Source organism: Eumetopias jubatus, unplaced genomic scaffold, assembly GCF_037043125.1.
Source record: "Eumetopias jubatus isolate StellerSeaLion01/CBP00866 unplaced genomic scaffold, mEumJub1_p1.0 scaffold_12, whole genome shotgun sequence".
Lineage (NCBI taxonomy): Eukaryota > Metazoa > Chordata > Mammalia > Carnivora > Otariidae > Eumetopias > Eumetopias jubatus.
This window is the reverse complement of record NW_028274818.1, coordinates 83350446-83369363: the sequence shown is the minus strand read 5'-3', so window position 1 is coordinate 83369363 and position 18918 is coordinate 83350446. Positions and strand designations below refer to the sequence as shown.

Below are 18918 nucleotides of genomic sequence, written 5' to 3'. Positions count from 1 at the left end.
TCCATCTCTTCTGTTTACGTGTGAATTGAGCCACCCACTCTCTCTATAGCAGTCCGGAGCAACACTGGCCAGAAGACTCAGCCTGATGTCATGTCACAGAATGCTAGAAAGCTGATTCAGAAAAATCTTGCCACATCAGCAGATACTCCACCAAGCACCATTCCAGGAACTGGCAAGAGTGTTGCTTGTAGTCCTAAAAAGGCCGTCAGAGACCCTAAAACAGGGAAAGGTAATTAGTTAGAATAAGGATGCATTAAATATTTATACAAAGTGGTGGTTTGACTTAATGTATGTTTCCGTTGCTTCGTAGCTGTGCAAGAGAGAAACTCCTATGCAGTGAGTGTGTGGAAGAGGGTGAAAGCCAAGCTAGAGGGCCGTGATGTTGATCCGAATAGGAGGATGTCAGTTGCTGAACAGGTGACCATTTTTTAAACTTGATGTATCCATTTTAATGCTGCTGAAACAGTACAGGTTTAAGGATACCCTCACCCATGTCCTTGGTGGTTCATCAAGAAATAAGGAACTGAAATTTATTTTCAGAATTCAGAAGATTTTGAGTAATGGTAGTTCTGGAGTTGTCAAATAATAGTCACTGTTTTATTCTGATTCTACCCTTTTAGCACATTTCCTTTCTCCCCAGCCCTCTTCTAACAGAAATTTAAGGTGTGACTTGACCCCCTCTCTCTCCTCCTCCAGAGAGCAGTTAAGTTGCATTTTAAAGAGGATTATCTGAAGGTTTCCAGTGAAACCAGGGTGAAGTTTGGGGTGCAGGAATAGTATCTATAAAGTGTTTGGGGGTGTCAGTTTGTCTGAACTCATTACTCTGAAATTTTCTCATTAGTGTTATTAGAATTGTATATATAAATTTGAGAACGAATACCCACCCCCTGCCCCGGCTTTTTATTTTGAAATTTTTAAACCTACAGAAATGTTGTAGGAATGCCCATGTACTCTACTCTTTACCTAGATTTAGTAAACCAGTTGTGTTCCTACAGTTGCTTCATCTTTCTACGTATGTGTGCATACACTGTTTTTCAGAGCCATGTGAGAGTTATACAACACTTCATGCCTAAATATTTCAATATATATCTCCTAAACAAAACATTATTATTAACTCAGGAAACTCACTATTGATGTTAACATTGACTGTTAACTCACATGTAGTGCATATTCAGATTTCTTCAGTTATCCCAAAATGGCCTTTATTGCTTAGCCCCCGCAGATCTGGTCAAGGCTCATCTTGAATTTCATATATACTTGTTCTACTTTTAGTTGCCTTTAATATCTAGAGCAGCTCCTGCGGATTTTGTTTTTTTTCCTTTTATGACATTGACCTTTCTGATGTGTTCAGACCATTTTGTAGAACGTGCCTCACTGTGTATTTGTCCGATATTTTCCTCATAATTAGGAATCAACATTTTTGGCAGGGATACTATGTCAGTGATGTGTTTTTTGTGTGTGCCATCTTTTGTGTTATTTAGTTAGGTCATTTGGTCAAGGATAGTGTTCTCCTGAATTCTCCTTTACAGATGTACCTTCTCTTCCGTGGGGTAAAAATTTAAGACTGTGAATATCCTATTTTCTAATGTCTTGACATCCACAATTCAGTTTTAACATCAGCAAGGAAAGGTCTTTTTTATATTTTAAATGCTATTACATAGCTGTGTAGGACCTGAAATTAAACTCTTCTTGGTCAAGAATTATTTCCTTATAAATTGTCAGGTTTGGGGGGAAAAACCCACAAAACAAAACACATGGATAATGAGTTAGGGGTATCTTTGCTTCAGAAGCTTTCTGGTAGGTTAATGGCTTGTGTACTTTCAGGATGGTCTATTTTTTTTTTTTTTTTAAAGATTTGTTTGAGAGAGCGAGAAAGAGAGAGAGTACATGAGAGGGGGGAGGGTCAGAGGGAGAAGCAGGCTCCTTGCTGAGCAGGGAGCCTGATGTGGGACTCGATCCTGGGACTCCAGGATCATGACCTGAGCCGAAGGCAGTGGCTTAACCAACTGAGCCACCCAGGTGCCCTATTTTTTTTTTTTTTTTTAAGATTTTATTTATTTGAGAGAGAGAGCATGCACATGAGCCAGGGGAGGGGCAAAGGCTGAGGGAGAAGCAGAATCCCTGCTGAGCAGGACTCTGGGCTCCATCCCAGACAATGGATCCTGGTCATCCCAGGATCATGACCCTGAGCCAAAGGCAGACCCTTAATGGAGCTTTGGTGCTCCATGACTGTCTATCTTTAGTTGTCTGTTCATTTGTTTGAAGGATGGTTGGCTATGGTGCTTTTTATTGTGTTACTAAATTTCATATGAAAGAGAGTTAATGGGCTCACAGGAGTGGGGTAAGTATAGAGATCTTGATGCACGACTTTTGGTATAAATCGTCATTCAGCAGCCATATATTGAGCATTTAACATACAATTGGGCCCTCTGGATTCTGTGCATATAGAGATGATTGTATCTCTTACTATAAAGGAAAATTTAGCTGAGTCAGAATCAATAGACATTTGTCGAGCACCCAACTGTATTTCAGAATCTGCTATGCACTTTTTTTTTTTTTACACTGCTTAGGCATTTACTTAGTGACTTCATGTGTGTACCCCAAGAGCACCTGTGGGGTCAGTGGGGGTTCTGTCTTCATCTAAGGATTTACAAGGCTCAAAGGGATTGTAACTTTCCCAAGACACACGTTTTGTAGGCTGTGGAATTATGAGAGAAGCTCAGGTTACTTAACCATTCCCCCATAGCACCTACACATCCTTTGGGTAATTAATCTGGGTGATTAGAAACTTACTCTTGAACAACTCCTAGAACTCATATATGTCCTTTAAAGGTCTAAATTGTTTAAAATATTCTCCTGCCTACTTTTACAGGTTGACTATGTCATTAAGGAAGCAACTAATCTAGATAACTTGGCTCAGCTGTATGAAGGTTGGACAGCCTGGGTATGAATGGTGAGACAGTAGATGAGTCTGGTTAAGCGAGGTCAGACATCCACCAGAATCAACTCAGCCTCAGGCATCCAAAGCCACACCACAGTCGGTGGTGATGCAACTGGGGGCTTACTCTGAGGAACCCTAGGAAATCTCGGTGCGCTAGGAAGTGAATCCTGCAGGACAGCTGCACTCAGGGATACGCCCAACACCATGGCCTGCAACCCCAGGGTCAAGGGTGAAAGAAAGAAAGCTCACCGCCTGAACATGGAGATTGTCTTTCTGCCACAGAACAGCTGCAAACGTGTCAGGAGGTTAGCTGCAGAAAGAAATCGGGATGCCGCGGAGCACAGAGTGATTTGGAACTCCATTCCACCTGACCCTGTGTGTACAATCCAGGAAAAAACAAACCCCGCTCAGAAACAGAGAAAACTGGGGCCGCGAAGAAATCACAGCCAAGGAAGTTTTGATGCATTCAGATTCTCGTGTAACACTTGTTGCTTGGCAACAGTACTGGTTGGGTTGACCAGTAGGTACAAAAAGACTATGCGATAAGAATTTCAGAAATGGACTGGAAATGGAGAGCTATGTAACAGATACACTACATTGGAAGAACTTACTTCTGAAATGAAGGGAAAAAAAAACTACCCGTTGTCCTCCTCCCTAATCCCACACCATCTATCCACTCCCCCCCTTTACCTGATCTAATAGATTAGCCATCTTTCTAATTTACTTTTATTTCAATCCTTGTATTTCATATGCTTCCATCTCGATGTTGTTAACAATTTATATTTGGAGTGATAAACAGAAATTTCTCCAAAACGACTGATAACATGGAAAATTCAAGGATTATTTAAAGGTCTGATGATCCCATACAAAATATAATTCTGGTTATTTAAGTCATTTCTGTGATTCTATCATGTACAGTTTCCAGAATTGTCACTGTGCATTCAAAAGTAATGAATCTAACAGACATTTGATTTAATGTACACTCCCCTTTGCTTATAGTGTGCATTTTTGGGAGGTCATTCAAATTTTCCCTCTTCTGCGATTGCTGTAGTTTCTTTCATAGAAAGTAGCTAATCCAATGTAATCTTTTACCTTTTTAAAAACCAGGATAGAATAGCTATTAGAGTTTTACATAGTTGATGACAGATTAACAATAAAGTGATGTTCTGGTGGAGGTAGAGTGAGATGTTTTTTAATTCAGTTTTCTCATTTGATACTTTTAATTTCCACTTCGTAAATTATAATTGCTTTAGTTTACCTGGCATTTTAGGACATGTACGTGAAACATCAGCAAAGATGAGAACCACCACCATCTTTTCTTATGTTCAGTTATTAGTCTGTGAAGTACTTTACTTTTTGCACAATTTTAATAGTTTGCTGTGAATTCATAATCAAGGTTTCTTTAAATTTAGTATTGCACTTCAGTATTGTAAACTGAATTGTTGATCCAAAATAAAAATCGAGACTAGAATAGGATTCGTAAAATCACGTATCAACACAAAGTAGAACACAAAATCTTGATTGTTTGAGTACATTTTTCCTGCATTTGAGAGGTTAGGACTGTGATCATTTCTTGTTGCCAGTCTTCACAGACAAACTTGAAGGGTATTAAGGAAAAATTTTACATAGCTCTGGCCTTTTCTGTATTCTGATTGCCACATTAATCTATTCACATACCCATGAGAGAATGCATCTCAGTGCTTTTCTAATACTTAGGCAAGCATTGCAAGAAAGGTGGTATTTTCAAATACCCTTGTGTCTGATAGCAAGTTAAGGAACCTAGTATGTCAAATTTTATTTTCTTCATTCATTTGAACCTTATTTTCACAATCAAAACAACCTATCTGGAACAATAGTGCCATACTGTGTTAAGCACGTTGCTTTATTTCATAGAGGCTGTGTGGGAGTTACTGCATTCATCACTTGATTACCTCTGCTCTCTGAAAAGTAAAGTCTTTTCATCAACATTCTTTATTGTCGTGAGGAAAAACTTTTATCACAATGATAAAACAAATTCACACTAGTTTGTCCCTACAGGTAGTATTCAGAAATTGCTTTTTCTTTGGTAAAGAAGAATTCATTTTATTGCCTGTGAATTTCAGGCTTCAGAGGTACCTGGCACCTTACCCAAGCAAAAACAAAACAGCTTTATATCAGAAACCTGTGCCTCTGGTAAATTATCCATCACTTTTATTTCAAAATGGTCCCTTAGAGAACAGTGTGGCATATGCATGTTTGGTTGTGGGGCAGATGTGAATAACTGAGGACTTATTACTGCACTCTGGACAGTAAGACCCCAGTCCGTGCAGTTTGGCTTCCTCTGGGAAGTCATTCTGCCGAGTAGCCTTGGTATTTTGAACTGTTAACAAGCAAATTCTGCAGATTTAATCACTGGTGAAAGGTCCTGGTGATAGAGCAGATTGAGAAGACAGGGCTGTATTTGGGGGATTATCTTGTAAAATAAAGTTCAGAGTGCTTTTGTTATGAAGTCATTTTTGATGATACAGAATACCTGTGGAAAACCAGGGATCTGCTCCTCTCTTTTCCTTTCTCTCTAAGATTCAGGGGGTATAGAATAACCTACAACCTCTTCAATTCAGAGTACCCTTGGAAATGGAAGTTTATCTTGTGTTTTGTTGTCTTTGATTTTCTAAAATTGAATTTTAGTTGGTTATCTCTACAAAGCTGTGGAGGCTTATTTGGTTTATGGAGCTGTGTGTATTTCTCTTTTAGTTTTTCTTTTGTGTCTTGCAGGATCTCATTCTTTCTGGTCATGACTTCTTAACATAGTTTGCTAGATTATTAACATTGTGTCTGGCACTTGTGGTGAGTTGTTTTTGAGCTATGTGAGATTTCTGTGTGTGAACTGATAATCAAGCTCTTGATTGCTTCCCTAAATTGTTTTTTAGAGCCCAAACCCCAGGTTCAGGGTGAGGGTTTGTAATACAAAGAAAAACTTCCATCAGTTCTGCCCTTAACACTTGCCACTATTACCTAAGCTTAGTATGTAGTTTTCTTAATATTGTCTATGTTTGGTGTTATCGGCATTGTTTTTAATTGTAGTTGTTCTGATGTGTGAAATTTAAGGAAAGAGCCATTAAAATATGCCGAGCAGGGCAATGCAAGTACAGCCAAATATTAGAGTTGATGTGCAATCTTAGGTCCTTTTAAATCTGGGGTATTATAGGCAGTACTTTAAATTGAAAAGTCTTCCTGGCCTATTTTCCTCCACATATTTGTAATTACTCTGGGGGCATACTTGTTTTGGCAGTACTAAAATCAAAGGAGCTGGTTCTTCTTTTCTCCTAATTCTTTTCATATTAAAGGAAGCACCTACAATTAGCCTGTTAGTCCTATTCATATACATCAAAAATCAGTGAATGCTTTACTGTTAGCACACGTACCTTTGTTTTAGACGAAATTAGATGAATGTGAAAACCAGTGACCTTCCTTTCTCTATCTTGGGCTTGTAAAATGTCAGTAATTTAGAGCTAGGACTGCCCTGCCCGGCCTTTAAATCAAGGAGGTAGACTATAGTGATGTAAGGGTCACTTAAAGAAGGTAGATTTTATTTTCAATACATTGGTTGTATTAGGAACATTCCTCCGATGAGGAAAACTAGCTTAGTGTTACAAATTTTTCCAAACATTGCAGAAGGGGAAATCCACTGTATTCTGAACCCCTAAGGGTTTGTTGCACTTTTCCTCCTTTTTAAAAGCCTGGGTAACAGTGTCACCATCCCTTATGTGTACAAAAGGGCAAAGGGACTCTGACTGAGAAGCTCTCCGGGTTCAAGGGTTAGTTGTACAACAGGAACCCCTTGGAGTCCCTTGTTTTTCTATGGGAATTTGGGCTTACTAGGGAAAAGCTGTTTGTTGTGCTACTGTAAAACTGTCATACAAGGAGTTTGATTTTTGAAGATGGTAAACTCAAGGAATTGCATGTTGTTCTGAAATGCAGGCTTGTAGAATGTTTTTCTTTCAAAACAGGCTGATTTTTTTCTTTTCCTGGCAGTCCAAGTTTCAGCTCCTGTTTCAAGTTCTTGTGTCAAGTTATTTTTCTGGTTTAAATTTCTCTTATATTTCCACCTGTAATGTCAGTGGCAGCAGCATACTTCACTTGTTAATTTACCCTTACCATCAGAGCAAGTTGAGTTGAACTGAATCTTCCTTGTCCTAGTAACATTGTATAAATAAAGTGGCTTCTCTGTACAAAAGGTTGTAATGCCTCCTGATGGATATAATTTTGTGATTGTATTTAAGATTAAAAGTTGAATAAATCACACCAGCTTCCTGAAAAATGTTTGTAATGCATCTTTTGGAAAACAAAAATACATGCCTACTTTCTGCATATTTGCATTAACACAGCAAAGATTGTATGAAAAACGTTTTTCAGAAAATAAAGTCTTAAAAGATGTAGCATTTAAGCTCTGGATTTATTGGTTGAAGTAGGTTCCAGAAAACTTACTTTTGGAATATGGGTAGAGGTTTGGTTTTTTTAAAGTATTAATACCTCCAAAAATGTTTTTAAAGCTCAGTTCTCAACGTATTTTTTTTTTTAAGAATTTTTTTATCTCCACACCCAATGTGGGACTTAAACCACAACCCTGAGATCAAGAGTCACATGCTCTACTGACTTAAGCCAGCCAGGCACCACTCAATTTTTTTTCCTTAAGATTTTAGTTTGACAGAGAGCGTGCGCACGAGAGAGAACACAAGCAGGGAGAGTGGGAGAGGGAGAAGAAGGCTTCCCGCGGAGCAGGGAGCCCGGTGCCGCCTGATCCCATAACCCTGGGATCATGACCTGAGCCAAAGGCAGACGCTTTACAGTTGACTGAGCCACCCAGGCGCCCCTGTAATTTTTTTTTTTTTAATCCTCGAAGTACTATAGTATTTTTGAGCAGCAGTGAAAATTTTAATTCTATGGGTAAGTTCTAGTATTGTGTAATTTGTTAAGCTTAACTTTGTCAGTATTGAGAAACAAAACCACAGGACATTATTGATATGTGTATTCCCCTGGGGTGTGAAAGCTCTGAAGGAAAATACAATTAAAATGTCTGGCTTGTTTTAAATATCTGGAAATCAGATTGCATTTTGTTGCTAGATCATTATAAGAAGATTTATGTTAACTGTGTTGTCATGGGGCACCTTTCAAAAGATCATATCCTCTTTTTATAGTACAAAAACAAAGCTCAAAAGAAAGCACTAAGGCTCAGGTCATGATCCTGGAGTCCCTGGATCGAGTCCCGCTTCGGGCTCCCCGCTGGGGGAGTCTGCTTCTCCCTGTGACCCTCCCCCCTCCCATGTGTTCGCTCTCTCATTCTCTCTGTCTCGAGTGGATGAATAAAATCTTTAAAAAAAAAACAACACTAAGGGTAGGTGTTTTTAAATAATTAAACCAATTGGAAGTTTACAGAAAGACCTTGTACCAGTGCTCCTGGACTGTGAAGTTGCAAATAGGTGTGGGAGCAAATTCTTTGAGTAACAAAAATACTGGGGAGAGGGGAGCCTGTGCTGCTTGAGTTGCTTCAGTTTTTTTCACCTACCTCAATTTCATAAGCTGGTGTTGAAGTCTTAAGCTGTAGGTAGGGAACTTGGGTGAACCAGAAGCATTTTGTAGCAGAGACTGATTTCCCAAAGTAGAAATGTCATTTTTAAAGCATAAAAATTCTGTGGCTTCCTTGGAAGGAGATACTTCTGTGTCTCTACCAAGATTTTGCACTCAGTGCTTAGTATATTCACTATGTGGCTGTGGATTGGGACCTTTTAATTTTCTTTTGAAGAGGGAGGCCAGGGCCTGCTCCTCAAACTTCATAGCTTTAAAATCTCCCCAAATGGGATCTCTGTATCAACTGTTGCATCTTACCTACAAAACCGTATTTTCCCCCCAAAGTGGCCCTTTATTGAAGAGTCCCCTTCCTTTGCAAAGGCACAGACACTCCTCCCACCCCCAAGATCCACAGTAAATTTCACACCCTTCCATGAAACTCATACTGCTCCTGTCCCCACTGGCTTTCTTAGGGGCAGCATGTGTTCTCTTAAGAATCTGGGTAGTTATTTAAGGAATTCTTTTAAAATAAATTTGTGGCATAATAAAGGTGATTATAAAAATGATAAAAGGCTGAAAGGTAAAAGCTATGGTAAGGTTTCCTGAAACATCTCTGACCAGGTCAACATTTGGCATGACTGAAAAAGCACTTAATGCATTTTGAAATCTTGCAGAGAAAAGACGTGGAAGTAATTCATCTTAGTATTATCTAGTAGTTACTCTAGTTCCTAAATTACTGATGAATCCCACTGCTTAGCAGAGGGTTTACAGATTTCCTTATCAAGACCTCCAGTGTAAGCAAGGTTCTGTCAAAAACCAGACCCTTCATGGAGAAGGAGCTCGTCGTTTCATAAGTAACCGAAACGCCCCGTCCCACAAAGGTTTTCCCTGAAGACCCACATGAATAAGCCACCTTCGTAAATCGGTGCTTTTTTCCCCAAGTTGGGAGAACTATGCCCAGATTCCCTCCTCCTTTCTCCATCTAGCTAAGGCCTTACTCTTAATGGTTAGATGGGGTAAACTGCCGACAATTTACAGAAACAGCTCTTTCCACTCGTCCTCAAAACCTCATGGGGTGGGCACAAGTGTCCGCGTCTCAAGACTGGACTAAACAGTTGCCCAGGGGCCGGGCCAGGGCGGCGAGAGCGGCCGCAGGGGGGGCGCAGCGACAGCGATGGGCACCGGGCCTCTCTGATCACAGCGAGGTCAGCGTCACGCGCCCATCTCTGCCCTGCGCCGGATAATGCGTGTCCTGTTTCTTCAAGGACTCAATTCCCGCAAATCTCTTTAGCTGCTTTGAACTCCAGCAGAAGAGGGTCCGAGAGCTACCATGGCCGCCACCCCTGGTTCTACCGCGGACAGACCAAGGCGCGGTGGGGGGGTGGGGGGGGAGGAAAAGCAGCGGCCGTTCAACCGCTTCCGAAAGACCTGGGCGGGGCGTCACACTGCTCCTGGGCACTGGTTGGTTGTTCCTTGTCCCCGCCCCCTCGCCCTGAGCGGCCTCCGTCTCCTTTGACCTCAATTTCAAGCCATGCGCTGGACAGCGGTTGGTCGGGCTCCCCCGAAACTTGAGTTCAATCCACCCAATGAGGAGCGGGCTTCGCGGAGACTGTCGGGAAAGGTGGCTGGCCTATATAAGCGGCCTGCGGGGCGTGCCCTAGCGTTAGGGTTGCTGTGTGGGTCTCTGTGGAAACCTTGTTTGGGGGGCGGTGTGCGCCCGCTAAGGCAGCGCCTCAGGGACGATGGCGGAGGGAGATAATCGCAGCACAAACCTGCTGGTGAGTCGTGAGGGAACCAAGCAGGGCCTCCGGACTTGGGTGGGCTTCTCCTGGCGGCGCTTGCGGCCTCGTTCCTATCACCCGTGGTGGGCCCGGCCCTTCCCTCCCGGTTCCCAGGCGCAGGCGACGACGTCCGCCCCTTGGGCCTCTTGGGTAGGTGCAGTGTGGCGGTCACTAGACGTGTCAACCCCTAACATCCCCTGGGGAAGGTACAGGACGGGGTGAGGAGGGCGCGTGATCTGGCACCGCGAATGGGGAATGAAAAGGAAGTGGGAGAAGGGGGGCGCCTGCGATAAGCCTGGGGTGAAGCCTGGGGCAGAGGGCCGCGAGGGGCCTGTCGAGCGCTCTTGAGCCCCGGGCCCCCAGTCATACCCGAGTTTCCCCCTCTTTGATTTCAACCAGGCTGACCTTTCGTTCTTTTTCCCCCACACTTGGACAGGGGTGGAGGGTCAAAGGGCCGCTGCCGAAATTTGTTAGAGCTGGCACAGCTTAAACCGCAGGGAGGCTGTGAGCTCAACGCAGGGAACTGGGACCAGGGTCCAGCAGGAAGGACAGTGGGAGGACCTTGCGTTTGTCTGGAGGTTGTAAAGGAGGGGTGTGTGTGTGTCACGGGATGACTTTAGAATAAGCAGGGGTCTGAAGAAACTGCAGTGACGTATCACAGGCGGACAAATTTAACCTCACTACGAGTTTCACGGCTCGATCTAGGCAAAAACGAGAGAGAGCCTTGCCTTTTGTCCGTTGCCACAATGAATAGAGGACCCAAAGAATTTAATCTTTGAAGTTTGACATTCCAAGAGCCCAGGTGCTAATGAATTAAGTGACTTTGCAGGGAAGTTTTGATTGTGCGAGAGATTTTCATTTTGCATTGGTTTCTAGAAATGCATGACCTGTTCGTTTAAACACACACAAACACACTTCTCTTTAGTTAGCATAGTTAGCCCCAGCCAGGTTCCAGTTAAAGAGGATTGCTTGAAGCACAAAGAATTGCCCAAATTCACACAGTTTATTGAAATGACAGATCCTGGCCTGGAGTTCGGCTGCTCTTTCCAGCAGAGCAGTGTAACTTTAAGGAGAACAAAGCCTTTGGCTTTGGATATCCTGGGTTCAGATCTTTTAACCTCTCTTGTATCTGTTACTTCATCTGTAAAATGAGGTTTGTAACAATACCACCCTTTTAGCATATTGGGAGGATTAATTAAAGTATAAGCATATAAAATACATAAAGAGTTTCTGGCACATAGTAATCTCATATTTAACTATATCAAGCATGATATATAAAGTCAGAAATGTTGGAGTCACCTAAGTGATGAGTGTGGCACAGATAGATAGCAACTTTATTAAGATTGGGCTGCACTGTCCTCTGTCTTTTGTATATTTCTCAGTGATAACATTTATAAGGGCACATGGGTTTCTGTCAGTTCTTTTTCCTGTACCAAAATCAGTTTAGGGGCTTTTTGCCACATTGACTCATTCCAGAAGTCTACTTTCAGCAGATTTTCAGATTTGCAGAGAAATTTGAAGTCTAACCAAATGTCCTGGTAAGTGTAAGAAGCACTCATTGTATTGAGATATATTGAGCTTAAGATGCCTCATGTAATTTGGTGAAAGTAGTTTTACTTAATTGTGCAACTGATGCCAGCATCTAAATGATTCCATTACACAAAGCTATTTTAAAAATTGAATGCTGTTCAGGGAGAGGCTTTCCTAATGGATTTAGAAGTAGGGGTATAAATCAATGAAATGACAAAACAACAGATCAATTCTCACCACCTGAAAAATGAGCAAACGTAAGGCGATCTAATTTTATATTTTGGGTGCTGCCACTTAGTAATGCATGACTTTGAGAAAGCTAGTTACCCATTCTGAGGTCACTTTTCTTTGTTAAATGGGTCTCATTATCCCATACACTATGAGGGGCTCTATAAGGATTGTTACATGATGTATGAAGAGTAGCCCACTGCTTGGACTTGGAAGGTGAGTGTTAAATGATAGGTTGGCCTCCCCCCCGCCCCTCCCCCGGCCCCGCGCATTTGATTTCTGTCTTTGGTACCAGATTTGCAGAATTTTTTAGGACCTAATTTAAGATAGTGACTTGGTTGAGAGCTGTTTTACATTCTTGGTGTCTTAAAAAAATTTAACTCTCTAGGAAGAAATGTTGGGAGTAGTAAAATGATTGCTTTACATGTTGGTCTTATGTAGGCTGCAGAGACTGCAAGTCTGGAAGAGCAGCTGCAGGGATGGGGAGAAGTGATGCTGATGGCTGATAAAGTCCTCAGATGGGAAAGAGCCTGGTTTCCACCTGCCATCATGGGTGTGGTTTCTTTGGTGTTTCTGTAAGTGAGCTATTAAATTACTGTGGATTGTGCTTGTTATTAAAAAGGGCTCAGGTAATACACAGCCTCCATTTTTGAAAGTGCCTTAAGTCTTTTGTAATGTGTAATCTGTAAAGAATGCCTTTTCTTGGAGCAGTTCTCCTAGTTTTCAGAATTTGTAGTACTTAGTAAACTTGGTAACTTAAAGCAGTTGAATAAATCAGTGGCTCTCACACTTTTTGGCCTTAGGACCCTTTACACTCCTAAAAAGTATTGAGGACCCCAAGGAGCTTTTGTCTCTTGATATTTACATTAACCATTGCAACTATGATGTCATCACATTCTGAAGCTTCCTGGAAAACCACTTGTGAGAAACTGAGAATGAAAAAGGCAGATAAAACATCTTTGAGACCCAAAAGACTTAAGTGAATAAACAGCTTCAGCTAGTAATAGTAATGACTATGTTTTTCTAACCTTCATTTTTTTTTTTTTCTAAAACAGGACTATCTACTATCTAGATCCATCTGTTCTGTCCGGTGTTTCCTGTTTTGTTATGTTTTTGTGCTTGGCTGACTACCTTGTTCCCATTCTAGCTCCTAGAATTTTTGGCTCCAATAAATGGTAGGTGGTATAATGATTTTGCTAGTTTCTGTGAAGTTACTGAACCTGGTGGCTGTGATTAGTGTGCTGTAATTAAGCACATAGAATTGTCCCAACTATTGGATACCTAGGGGTTAGGATTGTTGCTTTTATATGAAGAGTTTCTTAGCCGATTCAGTTATAAATCATGAATTTCCAGTACTTATATCTCCATAGTTCTTTTATAGTTTAGCATTTATTTATTTATTTTTAAGATTTTAGTTTTGCAAGCGTGAGCAGGAGCCTGGGGGGCGCGGGGTGTAGAGGGAGAAGCAGACTCCCAGCTGAGCCGGATCCTGGGATCATGACCTGAGCCGAAGGCAGGCTTAACCCACTGAGCCACCCAGGGATCTTAGCATTTATTTCACCTTTTTTTCCTTTCTAGACCTTTTATTGAAGTGAGGTTTTTTGAGGTAATGTTTATTCAAGTATTGCAGAACTCGTACTGAGCTTTTCATAGAAATAGTATGTTTATATTTTACATTTATTTTCTTTTTTATTTAAGATACTATAGTTTGCAGGCTATTTTTGAATGAATATAAAAACAGTAACGTAAATTTTTGTCCATTTATTGAGCAGCTATTTATTGAATGTCTACTTTTTTGTTAGGCACTGTTCTGAGTGCTGTGAAATATTTTGACTCTTAAGATGCATCTTGTGTTTAAGGTTGATGTTGACACAGTGTAGTGGTAGTTAGCTAAATGCATAGAAAGTGCTTCAGAACAGATGCATTAAAGTATTTTAACTTCCCTCTGGAATGTTGCATTTCTCACTTTTGATCCAAATAATCAACAAAACTAGATGCTGGAGTAGATTTTTTTTTTTTTTTTTTTTTTTTTTTGGTCCTAGTTGCTTTTCTCCCTTGGTTGTTTAATTTGATCAGTAGTCTACATGTGCCTTTAGTTTTTTTTTGTTCCCTGATAATAGCAAATTATAAAATAATTCTGTAAAATAAATAATTTTAAATACATGCCTTATGGATCTTTTAAGAACAAATTTGGACATTTTAGGAAATTTGCTTAAGTTATGGGATAATTAAGCATTTTATTTAAAAATGTTTCCCCTCTAGCAGAAAGGATTAGTGTTAGGAAATGCGCTTTGAATTGTTTTTCACATGTAGTAATGAGTTAGGCTACTGTTTTTTGGGCAAGTTTGTAATCATGTAATGCAGCAACTTAACAAAGGAAATCTACTTCTGACCTTGACCTTATTAGTCAGATGACATTCTAATCTGCTAATTCATAACTCCTGGAGAAAAGTTTTCAGAAATAAACACTGGTAGTTTCATGGTAATCAGTATGTGGCTCAGTCCAGAGCAGTTTTATTTTTTGATCTTTTTTAAGATTTTTTGATCTTAATGAGGAAGGAAGAACACTGTTGCATAGCCACAATTCAGCCTTGACCATGGGTGGCGTTTAACATCTAGTTGTTTACAAGAAGTTCCAGGGCTTATCAGGAACCCTTCTGCTGTATCTATCACTGCAGTTTTACAGGGACTGGAACTAGAGGAGCAAAAGGAATCTACCCCCCCCAGAGTAGGTTCTATGCCAATATATCTGTATAGCAAAGACAGTATAAGGGTGAACTTTTTTTTTTTTAATCAGAATCCAAAAAACATTAAAAAAGGCTTTCTTGGATTATCTTTTTATATTTTTACTGCTGTTTTGTTTGTATTTTCCCTCACTGGAACTAAATTTATAAAGAATTTGGATTTGAGCTGTTCGTTGCTGCCTTCGCATCAAGTGTATGAAGCCCAGTTGAGGGTATTATGCTTGGAATGGAGTAGTTATTATCTTAGTGAAGAGTGTGCAGACAGAGCTGCAGGGTAGAAACTCATCGTCTTCCTCAAAATAGTGAGACACTGATGGGCTACAACCCAGAATTCTTTTGGATTTGAAAAATAATATAGGAGGAGAGAAATTAATTTATACTGATTTCTGCATGGCCCATAGTAGCCTTGAGTCTTTTGTTACTATAATTAACCAAACGTGGTTTTAGAAGGACAGATTACCATTGCTTTGTACATACACATGTCTTTACGTAAAAACTTATTCCTGAGTTTTCTTAATGGTAAAGAAACTTTTTCACGATTATAAGATAACGTGAATTGTTTTTTATTTAAACTTTATTTAGGGGATAGCTTTTTAAATTTAAGAGGATGATGTATTTCTGTTTACTATAAAGACTTGCTTATAGTGAAGGGGAAAATTTTTTTTGTAGGACCACTGAGCAACAGCAAAGATTCCATGAAATTTGTAGCAATCTGGTAAAAACTCGACGCAGAGCTGTGGGCTGGTGGAAACGCCTCTTTACACTAAAGGAAGAAAAGCCTAAAATGGTACTTTTTTAGTTTTGACTTATTTCAGTAAAGCAAAATTTTAACATTGGGTCTATTTTTACTTCATTGTAGTCTAATGATAGCCTTTGTTTTAATAGTTTGATATTTATATTCAGTAGTTTGATATTTATCATTATCCATTGGTTTAACTCCTCTTGAGTACATTCATAAATGTTTGTATGAATTAGACTGAATTACTGGAAGTTAAATTCCATTTCCATTTAATTTTGTACTCTAGTGGAGCAAAATTTTTGTTTTTACTTATTGAAATAAAAAGACAAATACTTAAAAAGCATTTGTTCTCTTATCTCTTAGCTTCACATAAGGTCACAATGTGAATTATTAATTGTAAAAGTAGTATAATTTATTGTAAATTAATTTATACAGAGAATTATAGTAATTCTAGGAGGGAATGTGTGTAAATTCCATGAAGTAGATCTAGTGGAGTTTTCTATGGATTTTATATAATATATAAATACCAAGTCTCTAAAGAAAAGTGGATAAAGACTGGATTATTTTATTTTCCAACCTTTGAAACAACATCCTACAGTTAAGCTTCCTAGTCTTCTTCTAGGAGCTGATAAATTTTTGTTGTTTTCATTATTCAGTACTTCATGACCATGATTGTTTCTCTTGCTGCGGTTGCTTGGGTGGGACAGCAAGTCCACAACCTGCTGCTCACCTACCTGATAGGTAAGTCTTTGAGGAAGAACTATAGGCATATTCTGGCCACTGAAGTCTGTTTGGAACTTAGTCAACAAATATGTGTGTGTTTATCAAGATTAAGGCACAGATGGAGGATTGGGAATATAGAGAGATGACTAAAACCCATGTCCTTGTTTTCTGGGAGTTTGTGGTCATACAGTAAATTAAAACATAATAACCAAGGTAGAAAGTGACATGCGAGAGGTAAAAGTAAGCAGTGTGTGTTATTTGAGGTTGAGGGGTGTGATAGCAGAAGTTTCTGGGGATAAATACAATGAAAGTAATGGATTTTTTATTGGTTCCTCCCATTAGAGTGCCTAATAGTCTGGGAAACTACTTCTATAAAATGTAATAATCTAGAGGAAATTAATTGCTGTCTCCTTCATTTTGTTTATTTTTAAGTGACTTTCTTACTGTTGCTTCCTGGATTAAACCAGCATGGAATCATTTTGAAGTACATTGGAATGGCCAAAAGGGAGATAAATAAGCTTCTCAAACAAAAAGAAAAGAAAAATGAATAATGCATCTGCTTTATTCAGTGTAATGAATGGCATATACATTGTCCTTGGGAACAGTTTCTGTTATGCTGTCTGGATACTAAAATGTTACAGAAGTAGCTCTTTGCTCTCCCTCTTTTGCCTTTAGTGCGTAGAAATTCAGACTTGCCGAGTAAGGCTTTATGCATAGTGTCTTCATGTGAAGTGTAGCTGGATGCATTCTCATCAGTTGGCCTTATATGGACAACTCATTCGTGAGTACGACTTGTTTTGATTTTTCTCCACCCAGGTTAATTGCATTCTTACTTTTAGGCAACTTCCTTTAAAATAATATAGTGGTGAACTTCACCTTTTAGTACAGTTAACTGTGACTTTGGATAATTAATTGTTCCAGTTGATCTTTGCTTTAGCTAGATACAAGTTAGTGGTCTGTGGCTACAGGAAGCTGGTTCTACTGTCTGCTTCCACAGTCTGCTTAAACTGCCTGGCTTCATGAATACAGAGACCAAGTTGACCACTTCCAATGAAGAGACCAATTAAGATTCATTCCTCATGCTGTTTCTATACAATGGGAGAAGAATCCTCTGGAATAAAATGAAACCAATTCCATGCCCTAGTATGTGCTGGTTTCTGCCTTTGAAAAACTTAGTAATTTGTAAGAAACATTGATCTTTCCTCCCAAATGGGGAATATGACAGGCTTTGAGCTCGTCTCTCGTTGCTCTTAGACTTCAAGTTAGTAGATCCTTAGAGGCTTTTTAACAGCAGGCTTCCAGAAGTTTGTGTTTAGGATTTTTAGCATATTTTTAATTTCAGGTTTTCAGCCGACTGAAACTAAAGTACATAATAGGTTAAGACTCAGGTCTATGACCTTCACTCCAACACCAGCCAATAAAGGACAGAAGTCTTCCTATACTTAGTCAAGAGTCATTTCAGTAGAAAATAATCTTAGCCTACTAATTTTTCGAGACCAGACTAAGCCTTTGGAGGTAAGCCTCAAGATTCTTATTTGAAGGTAATTGCTGGCTGCTTTGGCCCCCAGAGATTTGGCACAGGAGGTGGTGTTTATGCTGGCATCTGACTTTTTTCCTAGATCTCTCTCTCTGAAGAGTGCAAGGGCTGCTGGGGAGAGCAGACTTTTGGCGACGATAGGTGGCCTCTGGTCTACAGAGATTTTGTAACTGCTTGGAAAGTGTCTTAGAATCATTCTCCCTTTCAGTAGCTAGAAATTTAGAATAGCTGAAATCTGTAGGCATGAACCTCTGAGGGCCGAAAATGTGACATTTGGGAACAGTTCTTAAACTCTGATTAACTAGCTGTAATATAGTTTTGTGAATTTACTGCACTGATGCTGGACCTTGTGGTATATCTGTCCCTAATAAGTGTTTTCTCCCCTTCAATATTACTGTAAACAGTGGCACCCATTGTAGTATATGTTTGATTTTTTTTTTTTAATGTTTCCTATGAAAACTACAAACTACCTTAATTTTTACATGTGTTTCCTCATTGTAGATAAGCCTATCTTGCTATCTGGATTTTTTTGTGTATATGTGTTCTACCAATTAACTACTTTGCAGTTTTAATCTTGTATTATTTCTTCTACTTTGTTTTGTGTAAAAGGGGGAAAATAAAAAAGCTGGAATCCCTCCTTGTGTGTCTTCCTTTCTTTTTTATACCTTAGCTGTTAAGGTGTTTACATTGTTTACATGATTGGATTTGTGCATCTGGTTAATGAACAAACCTAGGTGATCATTATGTGCCTACATGGTTCTCTTTAAGAACAGAATGAAAGAAAAGGTATACATTCATTCCTCCAGCAAACATTCAGGCACCATGCTAGATGGAAAAGGAGACAGTAAGTGATGGCCAAAGATGAGCGTGAGAGGACCACACTGGACGAACAGGCAGGGAACGATGGAGGCTCGCGAGACGTCCTGTCATGATTATCTCTGCTTCAGGGCCCAGCTCAGAGTTCAGTGCTTGCTTATTGGTGTTTGACTTCTGTCTGCACTTTGAACTCTTAATTATGAAAAATTTTAAATTGGGGGGCACCCTGCTCATGCAGTCGGTAGAGCATGTGACTCTTGATCTCTGGGTTGTGAGTTGGAGCCCCACAACGGGCATAGAGTTTACTTAAAAAAATGGATGTTTTTATCAGT

The 18918-nt window shown here is 39.8% G+C and overlaps 2 protein-coding genes across 5 annotated transcripts in view; both read left to right on the top strand.

The window, feature by feature from the left end:
• Positions 1 to 7362, top strand: part of SMG1 (SMG1 nonsense mediated mRNA decay associated PI3K related kinase) — a 104756-nt gene extending 97394 nt beyond the window's left edge. For 3 of the 4 annotated variants that reach the window (XM_088017388.1, XM_028091694.2, XM_088017389.1), the window contains 3 exons: positions 50 to 229; positions 311 to 417; positions 2873 to 7362. In XM_088017388.1, the coding sequence (XP_087873514.1) occupies positions 50 to 229; positions 311 to 417; positions 2873 to 2950 (365 nt within the window). In that variant the 3' untranslated portion in view covers positions 2951 to 7362. The remainder of the gene's footprint in view (positions 1 to 49; positions 230 to 310; positions 418 to 2872) is intronic. The other variant, XM_088017387.1, reaches the window with a different exon arrangement.
• A 2783-nt stretch (positions 7363 to 10145) lies between these two features.
• On the top strand, positions 10146 to 18407 carry ARL6IP1 (ARL6 interacting reticulophagy regulator 1). Its single transcript, XM_028091691.2, has 6 exons — positions 10146 to 10266; positions 12469 to 12602; positions 13083 to 13202; positions 15441 to 15558; positions 16167 to 16251; positions 16666 to 18407. Exons 1-6 carry the CDS (start codon positions 10231 to 10233, stop codon positions 16782 to 16784), a joined length of 612 nt encoding a protein of 203 aa, XP_027947492.1. The 5' UTR covers positions 10146 to 10230; the 3' UTR covers positions 16785 to 18407.
• Positions 18408 to 18918: the final 511 nt, after the last annotated feature.

What these genes read in the sequence shown, in the direction of transcription:
- ARL6IP1 (XM_028091691.2), top strand. Translation starts at nt 10,231, where the DNA reads ATGGCGGAGGGAGATAATCGCAGCACAAACCTGCTG. An exon ending in GTGGTTTCTTTGGTGTTTCT is followed by an intron (nt 12,603 to 13,082) that starts GTAAGTGAGCTA and finishes TTTCTAAAACAG; the next exon opens with GACTATCTACTATCTAGATC. An exon ending in ATTTTTGGCTCCAATAAATG is followed by an intron (nt 13,203 to 15,440) that starts GTAGGTGGTATA and finishes TTTTTTTTGTAG; the next exon opens with GACCACTGAGCAACAGCAAA.